Raw genomic sequence first — 22248 nt, forward strand, 5'->3', positions numbered from 1 at the left:
ACACGCCCCCTTCACCATCCTCAGAAGTGGTCTAATCAGGCACCATGACTGAAAACACCTGTGTTGGTGGACTGTGGGTGTGTAGGGCCTTTAAAACCTGAAAGCTCACTATCAAGAGGACAACATGCTGATGCTTAACTTTAATTTGAATTAGGTTGATGCCATATGACAGAGGCATTGTTAAATCTCTCCAATGCAAACCTCTTTTACGGTCAAGGTTATATCGCTGTTATAAGGCTTTGATTTTTTTGTTAAAGAAAAATATATCAAACTTGTGCAAAACTTGACCAGCTGAACACATTTTAGGCTTTCATTAATATATGTGATAATTTAGATTTAATATTCTCTTTTTTTGGGAGGATAAATTAGTAACAATAACTTGTGCTCTAATAAGTCATAATGTTCCCACATAAGGCTTGTGTCAAGATAAACGTATTTGTCCTCAACACTATTTCCATCTTCTCTTGTGGTGTGTTATCCAGCCCCCAAACCTATGCAAGACGGATGGGGAGGTGGAGGTGAAGAGCTAAGCCTGTCGGGGGGACAGTGGGATGCTGAGGAGGGAGACATGTGGAACAACACTGCCTCCCAGGAGAGCAACTCCTCCTGTAACTCTTGGGGCAATGCATCCAAAAAGGGCCCACAGAAGGTGCGAAGTGTGGTTAATTACACGTCGAATGGTCCTTTGGAAACATTCTGGTCTTAAATTTTCATTGTAAAATATTGTTGAGTTAGTGTGGTAATAATTGTCTTTCATCATCCCTTAGGGGAAGGTACCTGGGAAGCAGGAAGACACCTGGATCATGAATCGTCTTATCAAACAGCTGACAGACATGGGCTTCCCTGTGAGTTTAAGTTATACTAACTGCTGCACTGCTGGTAGTCAATTCTAGGAACTAATTACCTTTGTTTGTGTTTTTGTTATTCATTAATAGATCTTACATTTTTTGGTTTATCTTTGACCAGTGATGATTGTCACAACGTACTATGAAGCATTTTTTCTACAAGAAGGGAAATTGAAACGAGCATGTAAAGCCAATATATGTAGAATTTTTCCCACAGTATAATTATCAAATAACACTCTGTGGCAGACACCAGTGGAAGCCTGTTTTTTCTCTGTATCATCTTTTTTTTAAAACCATAATACGTCCAAATAGCAGGATTAATGTTTGTTTTTTTTTATGGTTGCTTTTGTCTTTATTCATTTTGCACTTTAGTTTAGATGTAAAAATAGTCGTTTCTTTTTGTTTTTGCATGTTAAATGTATACTAAGCCGTCCACTTTGAGAATGATTGTGATTTGTCATTATACATGCAGTTTGAGCAACCTGAATCTACTTACCAGGCTAAGTGATGTTTGTATTTGTAGGATTACTTATCATTAAAAGGGAAGTTTGAAATATGTTATTCACATTTTGATATTGGTTGTTTTCTGCATTATTGTTGCTTTTTGGTTTGTTTACAGAGGGATCCAGCAGAGGAGGCTCTGAAGAGCAACAACATGAACCTGGACCAGGCCATGAGTGCCCTGCTGGAGAAGAAGACAGAGCTGGACAAGCGGGGGATGGGGATAGCTGGCCACGACTACAACAACGGGCTCATCAACAAGCCCATGAGCTGCCCACGGCCTCCGCTTCTTTCCAAAGACCCCTCAGCGGACCCCCGCTTGCCCTTCATGGATAAGGTGATCCAGTCAATGACAGATCTACATAAAAATCTAGTGAACATGAAATGATCTTGAATTTTGAATGCCAATTTTTAATAGCACCATATGTGGTGTAGTAAATATTTAACATGTGTGCTTGAATGGTCTTTCTGTGAACGTTCCAAGTTAAATGTAAGCCAGTAAGTAGACATTTGTACTACAAATCCGAGGCAAGCTGCTCTTAATTTTGATGAAAGAACCTCCTCTTTTGATGGAAGTAGTCTCTGTGTTTGAAACTGAATTGAAGAGGTCTGTCTTGACTCTCACTCTTCGTCCAGCAGATGCAGAGTGGAATGTTTGGTGGTGGTGGAACAGCACAAGCCCGGGCCATGCAGCAGCCGCAGCCGCCTCCTCAGCCGCCAGTGCCACCTCTCAGCTCCTCTCAGCCTAGTCTCCGTGCTCAAGTGCCTCAGTTTCTCTCCCCTCAGGTATACACATACACACATACAGTATGTTACTATACAAACAATTAGTTAGAAAGGCATTTTAATGTATGCTATGATAAATCTTTTATATTCAGATTACAGTCTTTTAAAAACATCTTGATAGGTTTAGGTTGCTCATTTATTATGAATCAGTTTAGATTACTTCAAGCTTTTATACATCAATAAAGATGCAGATTGTTTTTGTTTAATTTTGTTAAATTATTGTGTTTGTAATGTGTTCTTAATTGGCCCACAGGTTCAAGCACAGCTCTTACAGTTTGCAGCAAAAAATATTGGTCTGAATCCTGCACTTTTAACCTCACCAATAAACCCTCAACAAATGACCCTTCTGAATCAACTTTACCAGCTGCAACTGGTGAGTCTCATTTAGCCTTTTTCTTTCAGTTTTATTTGATAATCAGAGTTTAATTGTCTGGAGTAGAGCGTACATGGCACATATCTTTGACCCCAAACCCATGAAGAACCCTAAATGCATTAAGAGCATTTTAAACTCACTGCATGTAGAGGATACATGTAGAGCCATTTTCATTTTCATCTTTGGGTACCGAGTTATAATCGAGTATACAGACACACTTACACACTTTGACATTGAAACCATGCTTACACTGTACCTCATTCACAGGCATACCAGCGTTTACAAATTCAGCAGCAGATGTTACAGGCGCAGCGCAACGTTTCTGGCCCCATTCGACAACAAGAGCAGCAAGTAGGTTTTCCTCTTAACTCAAGTTTTCTTTTCTTCTCTACTCTCTTATTACTCACTAAAAAAAATTCAAATTTTACTAAGTTATAAATATTTTGCCTAAATAAAGCTAATTGAAGAAAAAAATGTGTAAAAACAGTCCAGGCCGATGTTGTTTCTGTTGGTAAATGTAACACCTGTACGTTATATATCCTAAATATACCTTCTCTGTGATGTCATCCCAGGTTGCACGTACAATCAATAACATGCAGCAGCAGATCCAACAGCACCAGCGTCAGCTGGCCCAGGCCCTGCTAATGAAGCAACAGCAGCCACCCCCCTCCCATTCTGGCCTGCATCCTGGCGGGGTCAAATCCACCCTGGATTCATTTCCAGGTCACCCCCAGGCTCCAGGCCTCCCTGACCTGCAGACCAAAGAGCCGCAGTCATCTAACACCTACAGCCCCTACTCTCTCTGTGAGTGCTATTGACCTTGCTCTTTGAATGGCAAATAGATAAGGCTGTGCTAATCCTCGTGGACTTGTGTAGTAATATCTCTGTCATTCTCCTCAGCTGGACTGAATCCAAACATGAATGTAAACTGCATGGATGTGGGGAGTCTGTCTATGAAGGACCCTCCCCAGCCCCAATCGCGCCTGTCGCAGTGGACGCACCCCAACTCCATCGAAAGCCTCTCTGGAACCTCCTCTCCTCTAGAACCCAACCTGAGCAAGCATGGTGAGAAGGAAGGTTAAAAGTTAATAATGAGAAGTCACCACTAGAGAAGTACGAGAGTATTTATTGTCACATCAGATGCAAAGTTTGTATTTATGATGACTGATAATTCTCTGTTTTGCTTTTCTAAATTAAACACATTAAGCCTCTTTTACACGAGGACAAAATGTTTCTGCTCACTATGCGGCAGACACTGCAATGTATAAAAAAAGAAAGATGTTTAAAAATTCTGTTCTGAACAGAATAATTTGAAAACCAGTTGATTTTCACATCAGATTTTTTGGCTGACTGAATACTTACTAATGTACATTTCAGACTTCAGACCCACTCTAATCTTACTCATATCTTGTCTTTCATTGTTTCCTTGGTTGAGAAAAAATGCAAAACTGTCCCCACGTTTCACTGATATCAACCTCTAAACAATGTTTTTTGTTTCTTCTCACTACTCTCAGGTGCCAACCTGGGCCCCCCTGGTAAGCCTCCTCAGCTGGAGGACTCTTACAGCCCCTACAACCTGATGTCCAGCTCTGAGTCTCCTACCAGCCCCCTGGTCCCCCCAGACAGCTGGGGGCAGGGAAAGAGCAGCAGTGACAAGATGGCCAATGGGACCAATATCAACTGGCCACCAGGTTAGGAACTTTCGCAGTATTCACCATTAGTGGTTTCTCAGCTTCTCAGCTGTTAACGATTTTGTGTCATCTTGTTACCCCTGTTAGCAACCACTTGGCCATTAAAATACTTCTGCTGTATCCCTCACCCTCAGTGTAGACTTTTCCACCTTGGTGAAAGACAGTATTATTGATTTACTTGGTCAGAAATAGCAAAACTGACAAAAGTTAAATGATAACTCTGTAGCAGAGCACGACAGCTGGTGCACTGATGAGTGGATAACACAATTTGGAATAGTGAATAATATTTCCATTACTGAAATATGACTGATATATAATTACACAGGACTATTATCACTCCATCTATTAAGTAGAATATGATAACTATCAGTTAACCTCAGTAAACAAAAACTGACACCTGGTTACTAGCTGGTTGGCAACTGCCTGCTAATAACATATTTTACATTATCAGTGGCTAATATTTACATTATGCTATAGTTACTCAGTTTATTCTTTGTCCCTGTGGTAAGAAAAAAAAAACATTTGCAAACTTTTTAATTTTGATTTTCAGAGTTCTGCCCTGGTGTACCATGGAAGGGCCTCCAGAATATCGACCCCGAGACTGACCCCAACGTGACCCCCGGCAGTGTCCCGAGTGGGCCCACCATCAACACCAACATCCAAGATGTCAACCGCTACCTGCTGCGAGATAGGAGTGGAGGTGAGAGCAAGGTCAAATGGGTTTAGAGCAAGAGCTACACCATTTAACGTGCAGAAAAATTCTCTGTGCTTTCTAAGTAAGATTCTCTGTTTTTCAGAGATCCATTTGCCCTTGATTTTAAAAAAGAAATTGAATAGAACAAGCTGACCCCCCAAAGCTGAGTACTGCGAGTGCGCTAAAATGTCTGACCTTATCTGCAGCAGCTGCTGCCACCAGAGAGAGCCTGCTTCTTATTGTTATTTTCTTCATTTTCCTACTTTTAACTGCCTCTGAAATCATTGTCATTTACGCAGCTTATACTCTACGTGTTATTCTCTTTTCTTCTAAATAACCTTACTATCATCATTTTTAGTGCATTTTTCCTTTATTCCATTTTCTCTCTCTGCTATTTTTTCCTTATTTGTTTGTGTCTGTCTATTTGTTTGTGTTGCTGGCATCGGCTCAGGCTCCTCTCCCACTTCATCTCAGAACGAGGCTCTGCCTCCCTCCACTGATTGGCCAGTCAGTGCCTACACTAGCTCGTTCAGTCTGTCGTCCCCGGAGACAGACGATGCAGGTACATAGTTTGTCCATAACCCTCTCCCCCAACATCGCAGTGGATGAATAACTGCAGATCAACATTATCCTTTCCCTCCTGTTACTGTAATACCCAGAGCCTCAACCATTCACTGAAGAACCGCATCTCTCCCGTCCATTCAAATCACTGCACCTGATTAAATATGACTCTCATTTGAGCTCTCTCCCAGTCAACTTTGCCTCTCATGCAGTGTATATTTCCCCTGTGGTGTTAGTGTATCCTCTTCCTCCTTGTGTGTGGCATGGGAAGTGTGAGACAGAGGAGGGTGTAGCTTGTTGTTTTCCTTGATTTATTGTGACTGTTGAATGTGGACTGAACTCTAACCCACTGATCCGTGTGAGTGGAGTAAATGTCTCTCTCACACATACCATATAAATATATATATATATGGTCATGTGGGAAGGGATTTATGCATTATGCTCCACAGACACACGTGCATTAAAGATAGCCAAGTGATGCAAAAGTGATATTATTACTATTATTTTTGTTATTAAACAACAGCAACAGAAGATAGATTTATACATAAAACATGCCATTGTGCACAGGGTGTTTGTGAAGGCATGTTTTACCGAGTTGGTATATTTCCTTATGCTGATTACTTATTATTAGCACCTGACAATACAAAACTTTTTTGGAGAGGAATAAACAAAACTTAAAAATGTTTAGTAGTGTCATAGATATGCAATTATTGTTGGAGTCTTCACATCCAGCCTTGTACTCTCCTTTGGACAAATATGAAAGAACTTTTCAGACTTTTTATCGAGGCATTTGAGCATTAATTCTGCTCTGCAGGACCCCCTCCTGTGGGGGCAGGTGTTTTTTGGCCATTTGGTTCCACAGGCCAACCTTACCCTCCCTCTCTTCCATCCAGGTAAACTGTCAGAGATGAAATCTACTTGGTCTCCAGGCCCCATTTCTCACAGCCAGGCTTCGCTGTCCCACGAGCTGTGGAAGGTCCCACAGGGCCCCCGGAGCAGCACCACGGCCCCTTCCCGCCCCCCGCCTGGCCTCACAAACACCAAGCCCTCCTCAACCTGGGGGGGCAACTCTCTGGGTCTGGCCCAAGGCTGGAGCAGCTCTTACACCACAGGTAGTAACATTGTGAACTATTTAAGGAGCTAGGCACCATGCTTCCCTCCTTAATTGCTTCCACCTGTAACAGTAACCTGCTGCAACTTTTGAGAATTATCTTTTATTTGTTTATTTATTTATTTATTTTCTACAAAAATTGGCAAATTATTAGTCCACAGGGTTACAAGGTTAATACAACAATCTATCTAAGCTCCACCATCAGTCAAAGCTATAGTTTTTTATAGTTTCTGAACTTTTTCTTATATCTTTTTGCAAACATTTTGTTTATCCCATATTATCAAAAGAAATGGCTTCAAACTCTAAAGAGAGCAGGAAAAAATGTCCTAAAATGACTGTACTGAGTGAATATATTTAACAGTCTTCTTAGAACATCTAGCAGTAAAGACAAACAGGATGCAAGCTTTTCATGTGAAAATAATGGACATAGAGGATAAATCAGATAAACTGAAATTTACTGAATAATAATTTAACCTAAATTATTATTCTTATGCTGTTGTGAAGTGTAGGTTGTCTTAAAGTCAGATTATGGAGGCATAGTGTGTTAGTGCATAAGGATATGACGTTTGCAGTATGAGCATTGTACTCGAAGAGAAAGAGACACTTTGATGTGGCACACAACCACAGGCTGGGGTACAGAGTTGGCAGAATTGACAACGCCTTAACCAAGTCTTGTGGTTGAAAAAGTGCCAACTGACACGGAGTGGTTTTTCTCTTTTCACCACCTGAAATTGACACCACCTGTTGAGTTTTAGTAACTGATTTTGGTTTTGACCTTCATGCTAACAGACCTGTGCCTTCCCTCGCTGTCTCTTTCTCTCTCTCTCTCATACTCAGCAGGTACCACATGGAGTACAGACAGCTCCACCAGGACCAGCAGTTGGCTGGTTCTGAGGAATCTTACTCCACAGGTAACAGTTTCTAATCCGCTGCTCTTTTTTAAGCCCTCACAGTTTGAACTTATGCTTTGAACTCACTCTTTCTGCTGGTTTGTTTATGTCCCAGATTGATGGTTCAACGCTGCGTACGTTGTGCATGCAGCACGGCCCCCTTATCACATTTCACCTCAACCTGACACAGGGCAACGCTGTGGTGCGCTACAGCTCCAAGGATGAAGCTGCCAAGGCTCAGAAGTCCCTGCACATGTATGTCTCTTAATGGATTGGTTCGAGATGTTTGGCTCAGTTGATTTTTGTTTATGAGATTTAATCATTAATCATCAATGTTTTTCCTTCTATCACCGCCCAGGTGCGTGCTCGGGAACACCACCATTCTGGCAGAGTTTGCCGGGGAGGAGGAAGTGAATCGCTTCTTTGCACAGGGCCAGTCACTTGGCGGAACAACCAGCTGGCAGGCCACTCCAGGCACCAATCAGACAAGGATGGGTGGGACCGGGTCTGGAGCCTCTCACCCCATTGGTCACTCACCCCACTGGAACAACAACAACGGCAGCAGCAGCAGCAGCAGTAGCGGTGGGCTGGGAGCAGGCGGAGCAAAGACAGGCGGAGAGCTCCTTTGGGGTGGTGTGCAGCAGTACTCCAGCCTGTGGGGACCCCCAAGTGGAGAGGAGGGACGTGTTATGGGGAGTCCCACCCCAATCAATACGCTGCTGCCTGGGGACCTGCTGAGTGGGGAGTCCATGTAGGACAGAAGAGCCCAGACTAAACAAATACCAACAGGAGCAAAAACCTTTTGTTGCAAATCAATGTGGAGATAATCAGTGTGGGTGTTAACGGTGAAGGGAGAGACGAGAGGAAGACGAGGCTACATCCTCGCTGCTCACCCTCGTCAACCTCCTCTACTCCTCTTTTGTTTTTAATGACATTTCAGTTGCAGTTCTTTTGTGAATCTCAGTGAGAGATTTTGGTCACAGTGTTCAGCTTTTACTTTTGGAGACACAGGAAGAAGTCTTTCATTCAGAAAAAAAAAAAGAAAGAGAAACTTTACAGAAATGAACTTTTGAGAACTCGCCGTGTGAAACATGTACTTTAGTCAAACTGACACAATGACGAGCTGCCATCTTTTAACTTGCGTAATCCCTCTCTGCCTTTTGAGGCAATCATACTGCACCTCAGAGATCCATGAAAAAAGGCATCATTCCCAAAGTAAAAACCCTTCAATCAGAGTGGTTGTAGAACTTTCAGCTGGTCCAGACTCAACATTTGTTTCTCTCAGCACTAATATTAGCCTTAACCTCTTTCCTGCCCTGCTATCCTCACTCACTCTGTACTTGGTGAAGAAGCATACGGACACTTGCACACCCTTATTTCTGAGCCAGTGAAACCTGAGTGGAGAGTACATGCTGCTGCGGCTTAACATAAGCAACCACAGCTCACAACTTCAGTGCATTTTTTGCAAGCAGATTGAGTTCCCCACACAATGCTCAAAGGGAATGATGCAACTCTGTTCGCCTCGTTCAAGCCATTTATTTTTGTAGTGTTTTTTTTTTTTTTTTTTTAAATTTTCTTCTTGAACCATTGCAAACAAAGTTAAGAAATGATATTATTCAAATGTGTCTGTCAATCTTACGTGGTGGGGTGGAGTTTGGGGTCGTCGCATGTACAGTTATAGGTGTGATGGACGACAAAATGAACCACTGCTATTACTATGGAACTGTAAAGACAAACACTTCAATGCACCTCAACTCATCTGCGGGCAAAACTCGCAGTTCGGTCTCAGTCTCGGACCTTCTCACTGATGTTGTGGAAAAACCTCAAGTCGTAAATGTTTCTCGCCGGTGTGCAGTCAATGAATCCCCCCCTTCTCCCCCCCCCCCCACTCACCCCTCGCCCCTGCCCCCACCCCTACTCGCTCCACGCGCAAAACAACATTTCAAGTGACGTGCAATATAAGCCACAGACTCTACCGTCCAAGCACCCTACCATGACCTCTCACAGAAAGAGAGGAGACTATAAGGAATGATTGAACTGCAAAAACTCTTATCTGCCCTGCACCCCCATCCTAAAACTGCCACTACTAACCTTCATCCCCCCCTTACCCCCCCCCCAAGAGTGTGTGAGCTCAGGAGAGTAGCAAGCTGGTCTTCAACCATCTTTTGTCTGAAATACAAGGACGTTCACACAAAGCACTTCTTCAGCCAGCCTACTCTCCACACTTATGCCAGTGACTAGTTTTGGGGGAGAGGGAGGGACAGGTGTGTGTCTCTGTGTATGTATGTATGTATGTGTGTATGTATGTGTGTGTGTGTGCGCGCGATTGGGGAGAAGGCATCAAACCAAAACGAGAGGAGCCTGTTTCCTTTTTTACGCAGAAGACCAGATGACCTTTTTTTCTTTTGCCCAAATTTGCGTCGGTGGAAAAGGATGAAGCAAAGGATACCGGTTTGTGAATAGGTGGTCTATCATAGCACTTAGCAAGAGCATCGCAGCTCATTATACCCTCAATGCCAACGAATAGAAGAAAGGAGAAGCAACACTGGCAAATAAAAACTGAAAAAACAAAGACAAAAAAGCAATCTGCTTAGTGGCTTCTCTATATACTTATTTTTTAACTTAACATGGATGTGAAGATTTTTTTTTTTTTATTTTTTTTTTTCAAATCCTTCTTCCCTCAAGTGGATGGGACCAGGAAGGATGTCAAACATGGTAGCAAAGTGAAGGGAAATACAAAGAAAGAACTGACTCAACTGATGATGGGTGCAGCAGGGAAAACACCCCCAAAGCACCCATCCTCACCCTCTTTATCAAAGTAAATATCACTGTTACATTGCATCATTTGAAATCTTTAGCCTTGGCGTCTGGAAAGGCTCAACGTGTTTATGTTCTACTGGGTCCAGCAGGGAGGATCGCCATCTCTATCGTCCTTTTTTTTTTTTTTTTTTGTCTTCTTTCTATCGGAGGCCCTGCCAACCTGTGTGATAGTGTGGCCACTGAGTGCCTATCTGCTGCAGAGTGCAGTGCTCTGCAGCAGCCCTCACCCCGCCCTCCCCCTCTTTCGCTCGCTCGCTGCCTCCCTGCAGATCCTTACAGACTGGCTTCCCTACTCCTCCTCCTCCTCTTCCTCCTCTTCCTCCTCCCATAGGCCTCAAGGCCAAGAGCAGCTCTTTCAGAACTGGCCCACCTGTATTAAATTTACTACTACTGCTGCGCCAGAGTCTGTCCTCAGCAACCTCCACTTCCACTCTCTCTGTCTCTCTCCTGCAAGGATCACTTTAGCCAGAGATGGAGGCGTTTAATGTGTTTTTTTTTTTGTTTGTTTGTTTTTTTTTTCTTTCTTGGGTTCACTTATGGAATTGCCAGTGTGCATTTTTTATTTTATTGTTGTCATGAAGTTTGCTGTTATTGTTGCTGTTATCATTGATGATATAGTTAATGATTGTTTTCTGATGATGAATTCATGGCTTTTTTTAATATTGGTCTTTATGCAGTGTTCAGCTTCTCTCCTGCCCCTCCCATCGCCTCCTAGGCAGAACCGGTCTGTAGTTTAGAGGTACGCCTCAGCTGCGCAATGAGGTCTGGATGAAAGGCAAGGTTGTACGAAACACTGCAGATCTCCGGTCAGACAGTAAGATTGAAGAGTCAAATCAAATCGGAAAGGTAGTAAATGGTAAATGGACTGCATTTATATAGCGCCTTTCTAGTCTTCCGACCACTCAAAGCGTTTTACAGTACATACCACGTTCACCCGTTCACACACACATTCATACACTGATGGCAGAGGCTGCCATGCAAGGTGCCTGCTCATCAGGAGGAGTATCCAATCATTCACACCCACACACCGATGGCACAGCCTTCGGGAGCAGTTCGGGGTTCAGTATCTTGCCCAAGGACACTTCGACATGCGGACTGGAGGAGCCGGGGATCGAACCGCTGATCTTTTCTGATCAGCGGGCGACCCGCTCTACCTCCTGAGCCACAGCCGTGTGTAGTAGTCAAAAGATTCTCCAGGATAGTGAGCGAGGTTCCTCTGTCCATCCTGGGGCACGCAAAACCTCCACACTCTATGTTGTCTCATAACACACACACACACACACACATCCTTTTAGTGTTGATGAGCCTCACTCACACTGGTGCTTTATGTTTAACTCTGGGAGCACTCAGTTACACTTAGAACCACCTCAACTGATAAACAGCCTTCCATTTCTATGCAAAAGACAAGGAGGTGTTCGTTCACAGCCATCTAGAAAAAAAAATCACAGCCATTCCCCACATCTGCCAATCGTCATTTACCTCTCAACCTTTACTACCAGGCAGCTTCCCTTGAAAACCTCCCACCCCCCCTTTGGAAAAAAATGAAGGGGACACTGAAAGAGTCTCTCTTCAAGGGTTTAGTCTCCCACTGTGTGGACAGAGCTACTAGATGACACTAAATGACCTGCTGGAGGCACTAGTGGTTGGCAAACATTTCTTCAGTCTTGTGCCAACTGATCTACAAATTTCTACTTCCACCTTGCCATTATCCTAATTTATCTTTAGCGTGACGAGACTTAAGTTTCTTTTGTTGCTGCAGCGGCGTACATCACAAGCTCCAGCTGTAGGAGGCTCAAGGAGTAGAAGGGCAGGACAGATGAATGGTGCTGCTGGTCTTTCACCAACAGGGGACTGGAATTTTTAAGTGGCTGCAGGAGGAGGGGAGGGGGTGGTCCCTGTATGTGTCTGTGCACTGTTTATGGGTCACATCGGGTACATCTCTTTAAAAACCAAAAACATTATCTTTTTCTTTATCATCAAGGTTTTTTCGCAAAAACTAGAAACTACAAAAAAAAAAAAAAGTCTGTTTCAGCTGTGCACTCCAAAGCTGAGATGCCTGTGTTCTGTTTTTCTGCAAGCTGCCGCCTACTCGCCCCGTCTAGGCTCGTTCTCTGGGCCACATCTGGGGAAGCTGTATCCAGGAGGCTCATTCTGGACCTCCAACCTGAGGGTTGTGCCAGCTAATATATACAACAGGTCATTTCTGCACATCTGGCTTTGGGGTCGGGGTCCAAGCAGGGACCCAACGTATCAGCAGAAACAGGGACACACCTCAAGTTCGGTACCAAGTCTTAAAATTTAGGGGATTTGCCCTCTTCCAGAGTCGCTTTTAGACTCGTGTCATTCAACAAAACAATCACTATTGCCTGTGTTGTTTGTTTGTGTGTCTGTTTGTTCCTGAAAACCTGCATTTACTCCACACTGGACTTGAATCAAGGAACTGGCGTTGAAGTGGGGAGTTGAATAGAGTGGGAGGACGGGTGACTGGGACGGAGGTCGAGTCTCAGATGTGCCCTGGATTTCTTGGCGCAGCACCAGCACTGAGAGCCCCGCCCCCCTCCCACACCCCTCACCTGCACTATTATCTACCTGTCTAGTGTTGGAAATCAGATGCTCTCCCTTTTTTTAAAGTCACACGGACTCAAAGGAAACTGGAGCACGAGCAAAATATGCTTCTCAATCATGGATCAGACAAGGGTCTGGGGCAGGGGCCCCAAAAAGAGTTGAATTAGCAAATCTCTCTTTAAAAAAAAAAAAAAAACAAAGGCCTGGGTTGAATATGCACATGCTAGTTCATATACAGTATACATCCAAGAGTACGTACGGGTGTATGTGTGTATATGGCTAGATCTCTCTGTTTTCCACTTAACCTAAGCCCTTTCCCCCTATGCCCTGGCTTCAGCCCTTACCCTGTGTATCCTCCTTCGACATTATATTTCCCAGAAGACAAGATCATAAACATATCAGAGTAATACAAAATAATGAAAACAAATACTTGAATCAAAAGAAGCGCCAATAATGTAATGTGAACACTTTTTGTAGTGGTTTTTTGTCTCATTCATACACTTCAGAGATTTTTGATAGCATCGGTTCAGAGTGAATTAAATTTGAAATACGAGTGTTGTTGAAAACAAAGATCGATTATCAAGGCAAATTTACATCTGTTGTATTTGAGTGTTTGCACAAGGCTGCTTGTACTGTATGTTGTATGATTGAATGTTTTAGTGTGTGTGTGTGTGTGTGTGTGTGTGAGGTGAAAATATGTGCGAGAGCTCGTGATTACAGCGGAGGAATTTCCGCCTTGTGTTTCTTTTCAATTCAGTATACTTTTGTTGTTGATTTGTTTGGTTTTTTTTTTTTTCTTTTTTTTTCTTTTTGCTTGTCAAAAATATATTCTGATGTTAATTGTTACTAGCCTCTAGCGTTGCACTGAGTGTCGGCCTCACCCCTCATCCAGCTAAACGAACAACATGATACAAGTACTGAGGGGAGACGGGGACAGTTCACGTGTAAATGTTTACTCAAGGACTAAAATAAGTGTGTTTTTAAAAATGTAATGTTTATCTACCTTAGTGGCTTTCATTGTGGAATAATCCAAGAAAGTATGGATCATATTTGAGTATTGCACCATTTTTCAGACTATAAACCTAAAAAAAAAAAAATTAAAAAAAAAAAGAAAACTGAAAAAAAAAAAATCACATATGTATAAAAAAAATGCAGCAAAAAAAGTATTTTGCAGACCTGTGGCCATAGATTGGGGTAGAACGACTTCTGCTCTCCCAAATCTGAGCAACAGAGAGAGTGAAGGACAAGACATCAGACTGAGCCTTGGCTTCTAGGGCTCACCTCAGAGGTGCCTACCTTTTTGGTTTGTTAGCTTTCGTTCTGTTTTCACTTATGTTCATTTCACTCATGTTGTCGTTTGTTTTCCTGCAAGGCCACTGACAGTTTACAAACACTTAGTTTATTTCTGGAGTTCAAAAAAAAAAAAAATCAGCGAAACAAAGGAATTATACCATGGGAATGTTGGAAAAAAGAAAAAAAAAAAAAGGACAAATGCTTCCATTTCTAAAAAGTGCAACGCAACACTTCACAGAATGAAGATTTATTGTGCTACTTTCAGAACTCTGGGATTGAACAGTGTTGTTTTGTTCTGTTTAACCTTCTTTGTTCTGTGTTAATGTTGATTTCATGGACTATCTGAAGCCTGTATGTTTTATGTTGATTATATATATTTTTCCTTTATAAAAAAAAAAAAAAACAAGAAAAAAGAAAAGAAAAAAAAAGACATAATTGCTCACTATCTTGCACACACACGAAAAAGTGGATCTTGTCTCAGGAAGGCCAGGGTTCCAGAGTACCAACTCCACGCCATTTTAATGTACATTTTTATGATGAGTAAAAAAAAATAAAAAAAAGAGAAAAAAAAGAAAAAAGGATGATTTAAAAGAAACAATTCTAAGCACTGAAAGTTATGGATTTCAGAAGAAGAGAAAATACCTTTTGTTTCTAAATCCGTAGCAGTTACATAATAACCAAATAATGGACTTTAAATGAAAATGGAGTGCTTTATATATAAATCTATATATTAAAATTGCTTTACATTTAAAAACAAAAATGGTCAATGATTTTGATTGTTAAAAAAAAAAAGAAAGACAGTGAATAACATGCAAAATGCTGTATGTTTGAATCTTTATTGTGTTTTCTTAATGAGGTCCCGTCCTGACTGAATCAGGAACATTGTGCATTACTCTTTCTTTCCTCTTTCTCTCTCTCTCTCTCTCTCTCTCTTTCTATCTCTCTCTCATTCTCCCACAGCGGGTATTATTAATAGATAAATCAGACTTTTGTGGAACATTTTTCACATTTGGAGGATGTTTATAAAACATGAGCTGGTTGTAAAGGATCATGAAACTATGCACAAGTGTTTGGGGGGGGGGGGGGTGGAAGATGGGGGGATTTTATGGCCGACTTCTAAGTGGCTGATCTATTGCAGGGGTTTTTGGGATCCAATGTGTTGTACTGGTTTTTTTTGTTTTGTTTTGTTTTTTTTTTAAGGGGGTGGAGAGGTTATTCATGTCAAGCCCTCCGCCTCCAGCTTCCTTCCCCTGATTCAGATTGACCTAGCGCTACATCGCCATGCTGTGTATTCCTAAAACCAATGAGCGTCTCACTCTTTAGCACTGTGGGATTCTAGCCTGTCACCCTCAAGGGTTTTTTTTTTTTTTTGTTTGTTTTGTTTCTCTCAGTTGTTATGTTGGGATATCGGAGGGTGGGATGGGGGATTTGGGATTAGGGCTGCTTTTTTTTTTGCCTTTTTTTGTTTTGTTTTTTGAAATATTAAGTAAAAATGTCTGTACTGAGATTTAATGAAAAGTCAGTGGCTTGTAATGTTTTATTTTTTTTCTCTCTGTATATCTCTTTCTCCTCATAGAATGTGATTGTTAAATGACATGCACCGAAACAAATTATTTCATGAACTATGGAGCTTCTTTCAAATATTAATAAAATAGCATTTTTTTCTTGGCTGTTAAAAATGTGCCATTTGTTTATTTGGTGTTTGTCTCTATGCGTCTTCTTCGCTCCACCAAACCGAGGTCTTTCTTCTTCCCCCCATGACATGAAGTTATTTGTAGCGCCAATATCAGATATTTTCCATTGAGCTGGTTTCATTTCCTGTGCGTTTGCTGCACCATTAGTCTGATGCCAGACGTCACATCAGGCTCTGAGGGCGAGCTGTCTGGGACACGCATAGTAGTTGTCCTCTGGTTGTCTGAAGCTGGGGTTAGCGTAGATGGGGAAGTTGACTTCCTCCAGGTGTGAGGGGGCCTCGTGGTTATTTTGGGGGATTCCGGTACTTTGCTGCTGCTTCCTGGTCATTTCCTCATAGATAGGAGCAGAAAATTGTGGTGTGTGATTATACCTCACCTTCACCTATAACACATTAAGAAACCAGTTTATATTCAGAATAGCATTTAAACACATTTTATATTAACTGTTTATATGTATCTGTTAGTTTTAACTTTTCTATTTTGTTATGGTGACTTGTAATATTAACACAACAGGTTTGTTGAGGCCTGGTCAGCAAAATAATACACAACATAGTGAGTGTACACATTTACAGGAACACTTTACAACACAGTATGCATGCACTAAAACACTGATTTGGTGAAGTTCATTATATTTGGGTTTTTTCAGGGCTGCAGTTGTTTTTGACGGACCTCGGAGGTCATTTTTGAGTCTGTAGTTTGTTCCCTTTAAGCAGATATCCTGCTGTACTAGTAATTCACTTCATATTGATTTGTAGCATTTTGTGTGACTCATGCACCGAGAATTCCAGCATTAATAATCAGGCCTCTTTGTTTAGAAGATGCCTTGAAAACTCACTTGCTAACACAAACATTTGTCAGGCCTCTATTAAAGCTGACACACTAATTGATATTCAGCTTCATATGATTCACTCATCTTTGTTATTTTATAATTTAGGCTACAGCGGATGCAATTATGTAGCCTAATGAGACAAAGAAGAAGACAGGAAAATTGTGACACAGTGTTTCTTCACTATTTAGCAAACAAATAGCCTCATAAATAACCTATCGAGTTAAATCTGCATCACTGCTTTGTAAAATATTAGTGGAAGTGTAAATACTCACACATCTCTCTATAGCCAGCCAGCTGAGCGTGAGCAGAAGAAGCACAACTACTGCAAAGATGACCAAGAGCAGAGGAGGGTAACCGGCGGAGCACTGGCATGTCCTCCCTGCACCACCGACATGCACACCAATACACATTAAAATCTGAACAGAGGTTTCAACTGCAGCAAAGTACTGTGAGGTGTTTCAATCACATACCTGATGTCCCTTGTACCAACAAGAAAACTTTGTGAGTGTAGAGGATGATCTGGTCAGAACTGTTCTCTCTGTAGCTCAGCTCCCACATGTAGAGCCCCATGTCACTGTGCTTCAAGCGGGATATGGTTACATTGACCGGCAGGGAGTCCAGTCCTCCAGAAAGCTGCAGACGCCCCTTGTGCTCCCGGTGGACCTTGAGCCCCCTGCCTTCATCCATGGACAACAGGGTCATCTGGCTCTGGGCACTGCGGTGGTACAGGTGGAGACCCGTCAGGCTGCCATGTTCCTGCTGAGGGGAGCAGGAGAGCTCCAGTGACTGATTCTCTGTCAGACTCTTAAATATCATCTCTGCATAGGCTGGAGGAGAAAAAATATCAAGTGTCAACATCATGTAAAAGTTTAACCAAAGCCACACAACTGTGGTCTGATGAATGCCTTCCAATAAATGAAGCGTGGATGTATAGTGTAAATACATTGTGCTGGAGAGAAATGGTACAAAATCAGCAAAACTGACAAAAATCAGTTTACATAGTTTTTGTAAGTTGTGAGTAAAATGTCCCTCTTACCCTCAAAGAGCTGAATAAAAAGCACAATGCGTGCCAAGCTCGTCTTCATGGCCTTTTCAGTTACAAAAGCACTGAGATTATACCAAAGCTAAGTCATAATGTACCCCTCCTATTTCCTACACACTTGTGAGACCTCTGTACAGCCTAACTGTATTTATTGTTCCTCGTCTCAAAGCAGGAAGATGACTTCAAAGCTAAAACTGCCGTTAAAATGCAGCCGTTGGTCTTGTGCACACCCGGATTGTCTGAGTTTTTAAGCACACTATCAGGATTTTAAAGACTTCAGCTGCTGTATGCAATAAGTATAAACATATAAAATCAAACTAAACTAAAAATCAAACTCTCCTCAAAGGTTTTACCTTGTTATATGTTAGTGATATCAACTGTATCAACTGTTTCAGCACCAAAATACTGAAATCTAATGTTGTCTCGAGGGCTCTGTTTCATAGTGTGGGTCACGTTATGATAGAACAAGTTATGTCTGGTGTGTACAAGTGCAGTTGAGAGACAGATCAGACACCTGATAGAAGCAGAACTGTAAGCCCTGGTTGTTGATATTCAGTGGTTTAAATAGATCCTCAGTGCCTCGCTGCCTCGCAGCCTCACAGGAAGTGGTTTAGTACCTACACTTTGAACACATATTCATTTTAGTCTAAATGCACTGACTTTCCCGTTTATTAGGTAAAGCAGTGCAGTAACTTGAGACTTGTTGATTCAACTTCATGCTCATTGTTTTGCTCACTGAAGTAATTTGCTCATTGAAGTCTGCTCTCATGTAGGGTTGGACAAAACATTAAAAACATTTCAAATAGTAGAGTCCAATATACCACCAACAACTGTGCAACAACTGTACATTATTGCAAGAATGTTGCATTAGATTGAACCTAATAAACTAGGATCTTTGTGAAGTCATTTAAAGAGTTCATGGTGCTGCAGTGTAAATCTGTGATCCAAATGTAAATAAAACGATAATTCAGAAAACAGGATTAAAACCTGCTTTCACTCTGAAACTGATTAATACCTTTTTTTATGCACAGACAAATACGAGACAACAAATACTCACAAGTTAAAGGTTTGTTTACAGGTCAGACTCAATGATTTCATATGTTATCTGTAATTCATATAATAAAAAAATACTGATCCATACTTCCACACATGCATACCAGCATATTAACAAACATTTTTAGCAGTTAAGCTGTGAGGGTTTTTTTTTTTCTCAATTTGCTAAATAAAAACACACTGTTTACTTTTGATAAACATGTCAAACTGGAATTTGTAGTGTCATTTTTTTTGGGGGGGGGGGGGGCAACACAGATAGCAGGATGAACATCTAAAGTAGATCACCAACATGCAATATTCACTGAATCCCTGCTAGCTGTGCACTGCATTTCTGTAAAGCATTCTTCTGTTTTTAACATGTTGATGAACTGTAGCTTGATTAAATTTTCACAGAAACAAGCAACGTTTATTGAAATATGCTGGCAAATGTGTGTGATTTTTTAATATAGATATCTGGTGGAAAAAAAAATCCCCTTTAACTCCAACTAATCAGACTTTTAACTGAGAGGAGGCTCAGTGGGTGTGTAATTGAAAGCTGATTCTGATTAGTAGACAATTGGATTCAGGTGCTTTTCTGCTGAGCCTGTGATTGTCTGCACTAGTTTAAAATGTTCCACTGGTTTGACAGTTTAGTTACCTTGTGGGTCAGAGAGAAGTGTTTGCATTCTGAACCAGTTTGCTGTTTTAAGAGACATTTATGGAGCCCTTGTTTTTTGAGGTTAACCTTCTTGTTGTACTCTTTTTGTCAGGAATCTGTGTCAGATCATCTTTGGCTTTTCCACCTGAACATTTCACACAGCATGCTTCATTTCAAAAACCTCAGCTTACAGGGAGCCAGAGCTCCAAACACACTGCACAGCAGCACCTGAAGGTTCTGGCAGGGGAACGAGAGAAGGTGAACACGGTCAGCGTGACCTGCCATCCGGACTTATTGGAGATTGTTATCAAAGCTGACATGTTTGAGGTTGGAGCTCCTGTTAACGGGGATGAGTTGCGCCTTGGAGTTGAATACAATGAATTCTGTAGAGCTACAGCGTCTTCAGGAGATGAATACAGAATTGTTGTTGGACTACTGGACTGTGGCACCAAACATTGGGTAACAATGAATTTATTGCAATTGAAGCATCTATTGTATACTATAAATTATAGTTCTAAATACATCTACTATCCACAGATGACTGATGACTCTCTGGTCTACACGAATCTGCTCATCTTCTCTCCTGAGATGTCTCCTGATGGGGTGATTCGAATGGATGAGGCTGTAATTCCAATTGAGTGTCATTACGAAAGGTCTGTTTAAGTGCATTTTACAAAATCTCTGGGCAACACCTGCATTTTAAAATGCTGCTCTTGTTTCTCAGGAGGTACAGTTTGTCCAGTTCTTCACTCACGCCGACCTGGATCCCCTTCATGTCTACTCAAGCTGCAGTGGAAACCTTGGAGTTTGACTTGAGAATCATGACAAGTGGGTTAAGTTGACTTCTCAAGATGTTTTTGTCTTTTGTTTTTTTGTTTTGGTTTTTTTTTTTGTCTTGTGCTTACTACATCCTGATTTTTTTTTTTTTTTTTTTGTGCAGATGACTGGCTATATGAAAGAGGCTCTAATGTGTTTTACCTCGGCGAGCCCATCGGCATCGAAGCCTCTGTCAGAATTGGACATCACATGGGGCTCCGAGTATTTATAAGCAGCTGTGTGGCTACACTCTACCCAGACATATACTCTAATCCCAGATACGACTTCATTGAAAATGGGTAAGCACTCGACACACTTTGTCAGCTGTAACTTCATGTTAAATTAAAGCACACATACAGTAGTTTTGACCTTTCCCCTCTATAGGTGCTTGGTTGACTCCCAGCTTCCAGGTTCAAAGTCCCACTTCTTACCCAGGACACAGGATGACAAGCTCCACTTGGTCATTGATGCCTTCAGGTTCCACAATGAGGACAAAGGAGAGGTGAGGTTGCACTTAAATGGCTTAAGTCATAATTGCAAAAGTATATGTACAATTTATTTTCAGAGTTGCAATTTCTGTCCTCACAGCTCTACATCACATGTCACCTGAATGCTGTACCAGTAAATGATGCAGAGGCACAAAATCAAGCATGCACTTTAGTAAATGGAAGGCAAGTGTTAACCAGTCTGAAATGTGTCACGAATTTACACTCTTACAACATGACCAAATGTGTGCTGAAAAATTGTTTTCAGATGGCGGTCAGCTGACGGTAATGACTACTTGTGTGGGTATTGTCAAGGCCAAAATGAAGTGGGCCAAACCCACAGTAAGCCCAGCAGCTCTGGCAAGTTTGCTCCTCGTGGGTTTGGGAAGTCAAATGAAGCTGAGACTTCCTGGAGGGGTGGACTGAACACCAACAAAGGTAGAGGTTCTTGAACATCCTGATGAAAATGGATACTTCTATATCAGTCATATTGTGGCTCTAGGACCAGCAAATATAATAAGCAAATCAGTACATGTGTTTCACCATTAGATGTCAGGCTTCACACATGGTTTTGAACTTGCAGTAACTATAAACATTTTGTCTTTTTGTTAGTGTGGGAGCAGGAGGCAAGAGTGGGTCCAGTGTTGGTCTTGCCAACCAAGAAAAGTGGGCCTCTACCTGTGGAGGATCTCCCTCCAGTCCTCCATAAAATCAGCAGACCTACTCTGTATGGCAGTCAGTGGAAAAGTGGTATAAGCCCCAGAACTGGTACGATTTGGACTTTTTTTTTTTTCTTCCTCCCTGAAGGATTAAAGTGCAGTAAATGGCTCAACAATAAACATCTATGCTACACTGTATTTTCATCTTAGATCTGGAGAAGGGACTGCTTCCTGGTCCGCCATCTACCTCAGACCAGGTGGAGGATTTGACTGTTGCTTCTGAGCAGAAAAAAGATGGCTCCCATGTGGATTTGGGCAAAAGCAGAACAGATCCAAAAGGTTAAGTGTGAAAAGATTTCACTTAAAACTGCACTCTAAATATGTGGCGATAACACTTGTTTCTCTAATTACAGAAGGAGACTCAGACAATACAGTCACAACTCCTGAGGTCACACTGAAATCGAAAGCAGCACTGGACACTAACACCACCGCAGCCCCCAGTGACCTCAGCCCCACTATGCAGTTTAAGGTGGATGTGACGACACTGTCAAATGCAACTGCTGCAGAATCTGACCTTTCGGATACAAATGACCCAAAGAGATAATAAACAATTAAAACTACACTTGTTTGCTTTTTGATTTGACTGCACATTGGACCTGATGAATTGCTTTTAAGGGCTGAGAGTATGTAGAGAAGTTAAGTTTATATCTATTTACACTGTTGGCACTGTATGGAGGCAGCCACTGCAGAGTTTTTGTTTTTTAAATGCAGGGTCTCAAACTGAACCACACAACTGTTTCACTGAATTAAAGTTTTGGTTTTGAGTTGATGTACTGGTAAAACCTTGACCTTTGAAAAGGACCCAAAATCCTGCCCCCTGCATCACTTGAATTCAAACACCTG

At 41.8% G+C, this 22248-nt stretch overlaps 3 protein-coding genes across 11 annotated transcripts in view; 2 read left to right on the top strand and 1 right to left on the bottom strand.

The window, feature by feature from the left end:
- The window catches only part of tnrc6c1 (trinucleotide repeat containing adaptor 6C1), a 49243-nt gene extending 35276 nt beyond the window's left edge, over positions 1 to 13967 (top strand). For 3 of the 8 annotated variants that reach the window (XM_067570577.1, XM_067570583.1, XM_067570584.1), the window contains 15 exons: positions 483 to 649; positions 768 to 845; positions 1465 to 1683; positions 1983 to 2132; positions 2386 to 2505; positions 2773 to 2856; positions 3078 to 3309; positions 3406 to 3570; positions 4020 to 4196; positions 4747 to 4896; positions 5342 to 5452; positions 6345 to 6563; positions 7400 to 7473; positions 7568 to 7707; positions 7811 to 13967. In XM_067570577.1, the coding sequence (XP_067426678.1) occupies positions 483 to 649; positions 768 to 845; positions 1465 to 1683; positions 1983 to 2132; positions 2386 to 2505; positions 2773 to 2856; positions 3078 to 3309; positions 3406 to 3570; positions 4020 to 4196; positions 4747 to 4896; positions 5342 to 5452; positions 6345 to 6563; positions 7400 to 7473; positions 7568 to 7707; positions 7811 to 8207 (2483 nt within the window). In that variant the 3' untranslated portion in view covers positions 8208 to 13967. The remainder of the gene's footprint in view (positions 1 to 482; positions 650 to 767; positions 846 to 1464; positions 1684 to 1982; positions 2133 to 2385; positions 2506 to 2772; positions 2857 to 3077; positions 3310 to 3405; positions 3571 to 4019; positions 4197 to 4746; positions 4897 to 5341; positions 5453 to 6344; positions 6564 to 7399; positions 7474 to 7567; positions 7708 to 7810) is intronic. The other 5 variants (XM_067570578.1, XM_067570585.1, XM_067570579.1 and 2 more) reach the window with 4 other exon arrangements.
- A 705-nt stretch (positions 13968 to 14672) lies between these two features.
- Positions 14673 to 20638, bottom strand: LOC137168111 (uncharacterized). Of its 2 annotated transcripts, none has more exons than XM_067570592.1 (4): positions 20559 to 20638; positions 17124 to 17480; positions 16926 to 17032; positions 14673 to 16206 (listed from the first exon to the last, which is right to left on the bottom strand). In XM_067570592.1, the coding sequence occupies exons 2-4, from the start codon at positions 17467 to 17469 to the stop codon at positions 15991 to 15993; spliced, it is 669 nt and encodes a 222-aa protein (XP_067426693.1). In that variant the 5' UTR covers positions 17470 to 17480; positions 20559 to 20638; the 3' UTR covers positions 14673 to 15990. The 2 variants fall into 2 exon arrangements, with proteins under 2 accessions (XP_067426693.1, XP_067426692.1); XM_067570591.1 differs by lacking the exon at positions 20559 to 20638 and adding an exon at positions 17690 to 18878.
- On the top strand, positions 19372 to 21967 carry LOC137168108 (zona pellucida sperm-binding protein 3-like). The gene is made up of 10 exons (XM_067570586.1): positions 19372 to 19844; positions 19923 to 20038; positions 20110 to 20213; positions 20326 to 20500; positions 20586 to 20703; positions 20790 to 20872; positions 20955 to 21124; positions 21299 to 21454; positions 21556 to 21684; positions 21759 to 21967. Exons 1-10 carry the CDS (start codon positions 19446 to 19448, stop codon positions 21947 to 21949), a joined length of 1641 nt encoding a protein of 546 aa, XP_067426687.1. The 5' UTR covers positions 19372 to 19445; the 3' UTR covers positions 21950 to 21967.
- The last annotated feature ends 281 nt before the right edge of the window (positions 21968 to 22248 follow it).

Source organism: Thunnus thynnus, chromosome 17 (genome assembly GCF_963924715.1).
Source record: "Thunnus thynnus chromosome 17, fThuThy2.1, whole genome shotgun sequence".
Classification (NCBI taxonomy): domain Eukaryota; kingdom Metazoa; phylum Chordata; class Actinopteri; order Scombriformes; family Scombridae; genus Thunnus; species Thunnus thynnus.